At 41.3% G+C, this 10,252-nt stretch overlaps 1 protein-coding gene across 3 annotated transcripts; it reads right to left on the bottom strand.

The window, feature by feature from the left end:
- Positions 1-2,407: 2,407 nt before the first annotated feature.
- Positions 2,408-7,115, bottom strand: ARMCX3 (armadillo repeat containing X-linked 3). Of its 3 annotated transcripts, none has more exons than XM_079765807.1 (5): positions 6,980-7,115; positions 6,376-6,505; positions 6,032-6,092; positions 5,701-5,770; positions 2,408-5,426 (listed from the first exon to the last, which is right to left on the bottom strand). In XM_079765807.1, exon 5 carries the CDS (start codon positions 5,281-5,283, stop codon positions 4,144-4,146), a length of 1,140 nt encoding a protein of 379 aa, XP_079621933.1. In that variant the 5' UTR covers positions 5,284-5,426; positions 5,701-5,770; positions 6,032-6,092; positions 6,376-6,505; positions 6,980-7,115; the 3' UTR covers positions 2,408-4,143. The 3 variants fall into 3 exon arrangements, with proteins under 3 accessions (XP_079621933.1, XP_079621934.1, XP_079621935.1); XM_079765808.1 differs by having other exon boundaries at positions 6,376-6,483; XM_079765809.1 differs by lacking the exon at positions 6,980-7,115 and adding an exon at positions 6,784-6,928 and having other exon boundaries at positions 6,376-6,483.
- Positions 7,116-10,252: the final 3,137 nt, after the last annotated feature.

Raw genomic sequence — 10,252 nt, 5'->3', positions numbered from 1 at the left:
ACCGGTGTCCGGCGTTGGTTTGGCACCCCTGCTCACCTGCTCCACCATCCTGCTGCAGCCAATGCCCGCCATGTTCCTCACACGCCCCCTGGTGGTCAGCATACATCATAGCGACCGATTGTTCGGTTGTTCAGTTGTTCTGGTTGTTCCGCCATTTGGTCTATTTGCATATTAGCTTTTTATTATATAGAATATCCATAAACCCTGGACACAGAAAACAGTGTGGAGAAGCCCTGGAGGAGGGGAACAGGTGCAGGGTGGAGAGTGGAGGGGTCAGTGGGGCGAAAAAACGGGACATCTGTAATACTTTCAACAATAAAAGTAAATTTAAAAAAATTAAAAATAAAACTGCTCTCAGAAAAAAAGATAGCATTGAAACTAATCCTTCTTAGATAAACCGAGAAACATCTATGTGAGAGAGACACAGGTTACATTGATTGGTTGCCTCCCCCACCCACCCTGACCAGAGCAGGGGATTGAACCTGCAAACCACTTACTTGCCCTGACCAGAAATCTAACCCTCAACCCTTTGGTGCACATGCCAACACTCTAACCACTGAGCACACTGGTCAGGGCTTGGAATGTTTTTTAAGGCAAGTAAAACATGAATTAAAAAAAAGAAAACTAGTTTCCTGAGCTAAACAATAATATATGTGGGGCACCAATTTATAAAGAATTATATACTCCATCTTTGTAAAGTCAACTTGGAACACATTTGACTGAAATAGACCCACTTAAATTTATACAACTATTTCATGAGAACAAAACCCAAATAGAAATATATCCTTTGAGTTTCTAATCTCCTCGGTTTCCTAGGAGTTGCCACCCTCGTTAAAGAGAGAACACTACCTCCTCCCTGTTCCCATAAGCTGCCACAATCATGGCCACAATCCTAGAAATGTGCCATTCACAAAATGATTGAGTGGCAATCTCCCATGTGAAAACATCAGGACATGATCATTTGGCTTGGCTGGCCTTGTGGCCTGCCTAAATCAGGCAGTCACATATGTGTTTCACACAGCAGTTCCCAAAGTCTGAGTAATTTTGTTCTAAATAATACCAGGTATGAGACATCAAAGTACATACAGGGCACATAGGGCTGTGCCACGCTAAGACTAATTTCCTTCTCAGTCTCTGTTCAAAAAGGGTTCCAAAAACTCTTGTCATTCAGTTACACCCAGAGTCATCATATCACCACAGCAAACACCATTATCATTCTGTGTTAAGTGTCCCCTGGTGCATGACCTAGTGTCATGGGAATTAAATGCTCACTCCAAAAGACAGAAATACAAAGAGACTACTGCCAGTTATCAAAGAAGGAAGAAATAAAGAGAAGGAAGAAGAATGGGAAGAAAGAAGAAGAGGAGACAAAAGACCTGCAAGAGCAGATGGACGCTGGTCAGGCCTGTGCCCCTGCCTCATGGTGGCTTTTTGTTACTTAGTTAACTTCATTTTCACCCAGGGCAAGAAAGTCATTCAGTACCCCAAGTTCAGCATGGTTTAATCTAAATATTTCTTAAATCTTCAAGCTACATATTTGGGTAAGGGGGCAAGTTTGTTCTCATTGTTTCTGTTTTCTCAAGTAACTCCAACGAATATTATTTAAGAGAAAAATAGAAAAACCTTAAATCAGGCTCTGAAAATTTATCTACAGTGTTGTCTAATTTTATGTATAGAGTATATTGGTATATAGATAGCAAAAGTTTCTGGAAGTATATATACTCAGTTTCAATTCTATGCTTCTCTCCCCAGCTGCCATAGTTCTTTACATTGTTCTTTGTGCAATCCTCCACTCTTATACTCTGCACCTTCTCTCTGGGGATCCACTCCCATGTCTTCAATTATCCTTCATCCTCTGGTGGTTTCTAAATATTTGCAGCCTTGTCTTCTTCTCTGAGAGCTTGATCAATACTTTAAAATGATAATGGGTATCTCCATATGGGTATAGCACAGGTACCTCAAACTCAGTTTTAAATGGATTAGCCTTCCCCTCCCAAATCTTTTTCTCCTACCTAATAATAGAGCAAGAAAAGTATTACTTTGATTTTCCCTCACCCTACACTTAAAGCTGGTGTCCAATGGGTCTCCACATGTGCATGATTTGGTAGGGTCACCATGCCCAAAAACTTTAAGCCAACCAATCACTCGGTTTTTGTCTAATCCATAAAACATTAGAGTAAGTATATGGAAGCCTAGGGCTAAAACCAGATCATAACTAAACAAAGGATTTTACTCTTTCCTGGTCTCATATATATGGCAGGATAACATCACCAGACTAAGAATATATTATAAAAGCTGGTAAGATCATGTCTGAGGAAACACTTTGAGTCCTTAAAAATAAGAACTATTCCTTTGATAAATTATTCTAACAGTTGCCTTGCAGGAATGACAGAACTCTACACAGTAGTCACTTAATAAATGTTAACCTTTATTGTTGTTATTATTTTTTAAATGACACTGACATGTGGCAGAATGCCCCCAGCAAAACAAAGGTCAACCAAAACAAAACAAAACAAAACAAAACAAAACAAAACTATAAACCCTGCATTCTAGGAACTTAAAAGTGCTTGCTTTTCTTAATTAACTGCTATGTGCCAGTACATTCTAGGTATTTTGCATGTATTACTTCATTTAATCCTCCTGACGAGCCTCTTCTTCACCACTCAGCTATCATTTCAGAGAGGAAACTTCAACCTATCTCATATTTAATCTAATTTTTCCACTCAGTACATGCTCCAATCACCTGCTTCATTCCCAACACTTTCTTTTTTCAAAAATTTCCCAAAAAAATCAATATTCATTTTAGATAAGAGCACATTGATGATTAAAAAGTAAAAAGGTAAAAGATCACTCATTGTCCTTCCTCCAAAGATAACCTCTGTTAATATTTGGATGTATATAATTCAGAGTTTTAGTGCCTACTTAAACATGTTTTATTTTTCTCAAAAAAAATGAAATCATACTATGAATACCACTATCTAACCTGCCTTTCTCACTTAACAATGCATGATGAATATCTTTTCCTGGCAATATGGATTTAAATCAACATATTTATCATATACAATATGAACATTCCTTAATTTATTTAACCAATCCAATGTGCTAGACACTTGTTTCCAATATTTACTATTTGAGACAGTGCTAGGATGCATAGCCTTGTTCATGTAGCCTTTGGTCAATTTCTCTATTTTCTTAGGACAAAGGGCTTACATATTTTAAGGCTTATATGTGTTATCATATGACCTTCCACAAATCGTGTGCCAGTGTAAATTCATTCCTACCACCAGGGTTTGAAAGTGTCCGTTTTGCCACACCTTCATGGTCATTGCACAGTAGGTGAGAGAGGGACTTTTATATAAATTCCAATTATTATTTCTAGTCAAAAGTATTTAGTGGCTTTTTGTATTCAGTGGAATAATGTTCAAACAACTTTCCACAAACTGGCTTCACCTAGTTTTCCAAATTTATTTACTTCCATTCCTTACATGCTCTACTCTAAGCAGACTAGTTTCTCACTGTCATAGGGACAACATTACTACCTCCATGCCTATCTCACATCAGTGCCCTCTCACTCCCGTCTCATTCAGGACTCTTTTTAAATGGTCACTTCCTCCATAAATCTGTAGTTGACTACTGTACCCCACAGTAGCCTTTGCTTCCTCTGTGCTCTGAGAATGAATATTTGACAATAAGTCCAGATAGTCTGTTATTTTGTCTGTATGTTTCTAATCTCTCCAAAAGATTATAAATAAAAGGGCAAGGATGATTTTTTTTCTTCTTTCTTTTTTTTTCTTTCCAGCATTAACACACAACTTTATTGATGATACACAAATGAAGTTAATGCAAATGACAGGAGGGAACTTACTTAGGATGAATTGGTTCACTGTCATTTATACAGAAGAAATAGTAAAAATATTTCAGTCTAGGCAGTGAGATAAAGAGCAACAAACATGTTTTCAGAACATGTAGTGATATTCATTCATCCAGCTTAGACCTAAAGATCAACTCGGATAAATATCAGCTTTGATGATACAATATGATATTCAAAATTGGTAGCTGAAAGGATTCCTTTACCATATAAACAAGGTGGAGAAAAGGAATAGTTTACAATGTGTGTTGCTTCTAAACTACAAAATCAAGAAGTTATTCCTGGCTGTTTGGAAACATATGCTCAGCCAGTTTGGCCGTGAATTTTCCAACTTTTACTTTCACCAAAAAATCATGGTGACTTTCTAACCCCAGAATCTTATCAGCACACACTTGAAATTCTTTTAAAAAGAAAAAAAGTGAACCTTGGCTGAACTGACTCTGAGTAGGTTCATTTTCTTCCCATTTACAATTGTCATTTATGTTCTCAAATACGACCAGAAGTTTCAGAATAATCTCTTTGTTCTCCTTCTTATTAAAGAGGGAACCCAGTGAAGATGGTACTTGGGCCCTGAGAAGTTCTCTAGTCATGGCCGGATTTTCAGCCAAATTCAAAAGGAGTTTCAAAACCTGAAATTTGGTTTCTTCATTCCCTGCTGAAAATAAACGAAAAAAGTCTGAAATTGAGTTAGCAAGCATGTGCTGATACTCATTAGTAACAGTCATATTTGTAAGCAATCTTAGTCCAGCCAGCTGCACAGATGAGTTCAAGCGAGAAGTGATTGTGTCATCACACACTTGATTCATGTATATCTTAAGCCTGCGCTGATTTTCAGCATTCACACTCAGGTTATTCAGGACAATTAAAGCCTTTTCCTTAACGATGGGATCCCGAGTATTGAGAATCTTTGCAACAATTGGGAGACCACCCAGATCACGAATAATATCTCTGTTAAATGCATAAGCAGCATTGTTACCCAGAGCAATTAAAGCTGCTTCAAGAATATAAGGCTTTTCAGACATCTCAACCAAGCAAAGAACTTTTTGCAGCTCTTGAGGGGACAAAATAGTATCATCTGAGTTGGGGGAAGCCCGTTTCTGAACAGCCCTTCGAGCCCGGGTAGCCCTGGCCCTTGCTCTGGCCCTAGCTCTGGTCCCGGCCTCAGTCCCAATCCGGGCCCAAGGTGGGTACCATACTATTCCCTTGCTTTCACTGTTATCATCATCATCATCAGACCAGTCATTGTACCTGGCCCCAGGACAATCCCCAACATCATCCACATCCCCAGGCCCACTCTCAGCCATTTTCTCTTTGTTCTGTTTTCTTCCCCTGGCCAGTCGATAAATGCAATAGCAGGCGCCAGCCCCAATCACCAGTCCCGCAGTCACCCAGCCTACTTTCCTGGCGTAGCCCATGCAATCGTCCCTGACAATAGCAGGGACCAAGGAACAGAGTAGTCACACAGGCTTGGGGAGAACTATGGGCCTGGGTGCCGGTCTGTGGAGGGTATTTGTCTTCAGCCACTTCAGGGCCACAGTACCTGATACCGGAAGTGAACCTAGAGGTGGAGGAAGAAAATGGGGTTTGAGTTTCTCTTCTTTTTGTGCTGCCCCATGCATGGACTTGCACAGAGGGACAAGAGTAGTAAATGAGTACTTGGTAGGAAATGTAGATTGTTAATAAACTCTCTATCCCCTCATTTTACCCTCCACCTACCCTCCTGCGGCCAAACTCTCCCCAGCCTAGATAAAGGCAATGGAGCCCATAGTCTCTGCTAGGGCCTCAGCCACCCCAACCTAGGGTGTCCCCAGAGAATGGCACCTTACACTCACCTCCTCCAGACAGGCAGTTTGCCCCTTCTTCCCTCCCCTGGAGTGTGCCACACCCAACAATCCTTGCAATCTGCAGAGAGACCAGAACCAGTGAGAAGTGAGGGCTTGATTAACTATTCATTCCTTGCTTTCCTGATTTACTTCCAGGTTGTCAGATTTAAAAAAAACAAAACACCTCTCTATGTCATCCAAAATATGTACATGCCTGCCCCTTCCTTAGCCTGAAATGGGAGGGATGTTAGGAAAATAAAGTAGGATTGGGTGAGCCTGTCCAACATGGCTGATTTCCAGCCCCTCCCCCATTCCAGTCAGCCCCCACGCCCACACCGACCTCTACAGATCCAAGGAAACTTCCTCCCTTGCTTCAAGTGGTGCCACCTGCTACAGCAGACCTACAGGATGACAGATCGAAAATATGGAGACTAACTACTGTTGAGAGAGGAGGATTATGAACAAACTATCTGATAGGTTTTTCTTCTATCATTCTCTCCCACCCTATCTACCCGTCCCCCCTCCCCCCCACACACACACAGCACACAACGCATGCCATTTTGCCACAGCCCCAAGAGTGCTACAAACATACTCAGACTTAGACCTAACCTAGATTATTGCCATCTCCGGTTTCTCCCCCGCACCCACCCCACCGCCACTCTTAGGGTCCCCAGATGGCCTTACCCTCAAATCGATCTTCACTAATCAGGGTTAATTTCCTTCCTCTTCACTTGTCTGGCGTAGTGCCGCAAACTACGGAAAGACTGGCAACCTGGGAGAGGCTCGGATCCACTAAACAGCCAGGACGACAGAGCTACAGTCAGAAAGACGGGAAACAGCAGCTACCGAGTGCTTGGTGGACGGACCAGTCCCCAGAACATGAAATTCCTTCTTAATTCGGAGGCCTGGTTGTCAAAGGTTTCCCACCCCTATCACCCCTCTCCGGGTTCTGCTGACACATCACGTTGCACCCCCACCTCACTCCCCATGCCCAGCCTTTCCAGGTCGGAACTGTCCTGGAAGACTGGGGGCCAATGCCAAGGCCACAGCTCCCTTTCCGGATTATGGTCTCGGCTTCCAGCAGATTCCCACCTTCTGATCTCTGGGCTGCTCCCCAAACTCCTCCCTGGGCACCATTTCGCAGCATCGAAATGGGCTGCAAGCGGGTCAGATATCCTGGAAAGCCAGTGGCGAGTGGGAAAGACGACAGAGGCGCCTCAGGACCCGCGACGGTCTCCGCCCTACGCTCTGGACCGCCCCCACTTTATGGAATCTCCCAGGCACTGACCTGCTGTGATCCGGGACAATTTCCTTCTCCTCCTTCTTCCCTCTGCCACAGGCCCGCTCTCACTCAGAGCAGTGGGGAGCTGGTACTCAGACGGAACAACGACCAGAACAAGAAGGACTTCTGCACACGTCAGCTCTTGGTCACGTGAGAGCTACGTCATCCACCAACTCTGGTCCCCAATTTCCCCTCCCACCAGCAGTGCGGCAGAAGAGGACCCGCCCCCCTACATTCCCTCCCCCATACCAGGCCTTGTTACTCTTTCTTTGCTAATCCCATCTCCCTGTAGTTGAGTTTGCCTTCCTCTGATTACCAGAAACAGACAGCATCTTCCCCTGGGACTACTGGCCACTTGTACTTTTTGAAAAATTTGCTTCTTCGTTCTCTAGGCTCCTTCCACCTCCCCTCCTCACAGCTATTATTGTCTTACCATTTCCTCTGAAATCTAGTTCTAGATCTGAAACCAAAAAATAACATCAGAAAAAGAGACCTGGAGTGAGAGTGAGGTTTTTACTTTCTTAATATTTTTTTGTTATACCCTTTCCCACCCCCAGCCTGCATTCTTTTCATGAGAAAAATTACTATAAATCTATTTTCATTTGAGAGAAAAAAAGAGTGGGAGTTAGAGAGTGAGGTTGGGTGGATGGCCTCCAAAAGTCCCACATTTTCTCATTTGTGGGGAGTGTTATACACTTCACTCAAAGCAATCTTAATGTCTTCTGGGGCCTAGCAGATAACACAACCCTGTATGAGCTAATCAGTGTGTCTGAGAATGTATAAACCTTCGGATAGGCAAGTCTTCTAAACAAGAGAGCTACAGACTATCACTTGCATCAGTTAGCAAAGAAGAGGCATGGAGCCCTCAGGAGCCAATAACAAAGAAAATGTTGAGTAGAAACCACAACTGTGTAGTGGTTATCTGTCAGATAAACAGGCATGCATAACTGACAAAATGAGTGGCAAAGAACATTACAAAATATATTTGGGTACAAATAGAGAATGTCATCTTTAAATAACATAGGTGTTAGAGGAACATTGAGACCAAAACAAAATTGGCTGAACTAGGTTCTAGCAATTACTGGAGAACCATTTCACTGGCTGGTTTAATGAACGCAGTGATTCACCTGCAACAATGATTGAACATTTTTATATTGGGGAAAGTAATAAAATAATGTCAGAATATGGAGTCTGCTGTAGGATATTCCCTAATAGTTCAGATATAAGGTTTTTATCTGAGTATAACTTTTTAAATCCTTAAACAATATGGGAGTAAATCAAGAGACTGAAAGTTTGGGAAGAGGCAAAACTCCAGGGAAATTCATATAACTGTAACTTTTGGGAGGCAGTACTAGAAAAAATGACTGAAATTTAGTAAAAAGAAATCAAGTCAACAATATGATTCTGTGTTTAAAGAAAGATCATGTGCAGTGAGGGGGCTTATTTAAGCATGGGATATATGAAAAGGAGAGTCAGGAAAGTGTTGGTAGTTCCCACCCAAGCACTGTCTGGAGGAGAGGGAGTCTTGGCTAAGATGACTGGAACATTTAGCTTTTCTTGGCAGAGCTATCCCCATGATGTGCAAGAGTACTTCAAGCTTCCTTAGCTGAAAGCCATCTCTTAGGGCGAACCAATATTCTTGCTCTGATTTCAGGCTCACAAGCAACTTCCTGAGGTATGATTTCCCACGTAGTAGTTTGCCTACAGGAAAGGAGTGGGCTGGTAAAACTGTCAGAAACCTCCAGTACCCCTGACAAATTTATTTCTTAGGGTAAACTATTCAGTCATAACTCCTATTGAGACAACTTCCCTTATGGCCTGATTTCAGGGAAAGAATGCAGAGATCCATGGTTTGGGCATTCAGATCTAGATTTATATACAAGTCTCTACGAATGAGGGTCTTTTTTTGACAGAAGCATCTGCTCTCAGCATACAGACAAAATCAGTGGTTGATCATGCAACAATGAGGACAAGACCCTGAACTGCAGATGCAACTCCGTGGAATCCTCTCAGGGAACCAGGTAGCTTTGGCTTAGAAGACAACCTGTGCATACCATTTTAGAATTGTACCTCTTTAATGTTCAGTTAATGTGAAAATTAAGGCATGCTGTGGCAAATAGGCTCCCAGCACCTCAGTCACAGCTGGACAATGGTTTAGTATCCAAAGTTACTAAAAGGTTCCTGCAAATCAACATCTGAAACAGTTTAAATTTCTCTCAAAAAAGAAAGGAAGTGTATTTTACATACTCTTCATTTTCTATAGCAAATGAGTGGGCATTGTATACAATACAGACCAATTGAAAACTAAAATTTAAATCTTGAACCATTATAAAAATTGCAAGTTGGGGGAATTATGGCACCCTGAAGAGACTATCAGTTCCTCCTGTCTAGACCCCACAGAGCTGATCCTGGTTTTCAACATTTTCTCATTGTTTAAGTTCACCAGGTTTGGTTTCTGTTGCTTGCACCCAAAGAAAATCAACTAATACACAATGTAAAAACAAGTAACAAAATACAAAAAAAATAATATAGATTGTTAAGATAAGAATATTCTATAATTTATTTTTCTCACCGTCTACAATGTCTTTAGTGTTATCATCTGCCTATCTTTTTTTTCAGACACTTTGTAAGTTACAGGTCATATATGACCACATACTGATTTAAGCCAAAAGGGTCCTTTAGACATTGACTTCCCATAGCCTTTTGCAGGCTCAGGAATTTTCAACAGGCATGTCTGAGGAAATGCTTAAGGATTTTCCTTTTTCACTTTTGAAATGGTCAGGCAAATAACATGCCCTTAAATATTTGTTGGTGAATGTATAATGGATAGCAAAGTAGATTTTAAGCGCTAGTCCCAAGTTTCCTTGGTAGGAATTGTAAATCAAAATGACAAAGAAGTAAGAGAATTGAAAGGGTTATTATTCCCATGGGATTTAGGAAGTTTTAGAAAGGGAGTGGATTCAAACAGGAAAGGTCTGACAGACTGGAAAAATGGTGGTCAGGGGTTATACTCTGGAACAATTGGAAAATATGCCAAAGGAGGGAGTTATTGTATATTAGTAAGGAGAGGAAGAGTGGAATTTTTGTCCTTGAAGCTTTGTTAAGCTTTACATACTCCTAAATTCTTTCTCATGCATATATTCAAAACAAATAAAAGCCACTTACATAAGTATTTAGTAGCCAAAAATTGAATGATGGACAGTTGAACCCTCAAGTTCTGTTTGTACAGCTTAATAAATAAAATTCACTTGTCTATGATAAAATAAAGGATGTGGAAAA

The sequence above is a fragment of the Cnephaeus nilssonii genome (assembly GCF_951640355.1).
Source record: "Cnephaeus nilssonii genome assembly, chromosome: X".
Taxonomy (NCBI): Eukaryota; Metazoa; Chordata; class Mammalia; order Chiroptera; family Vespertilionidae; genus Cnephaeus; species Cnephaeus nilssonii.
The sequence above is the reverse complement of the archived record's forward strand: the minus strand, read 5'-3'. Positions and strand labels throughout refer to the sequence as shown.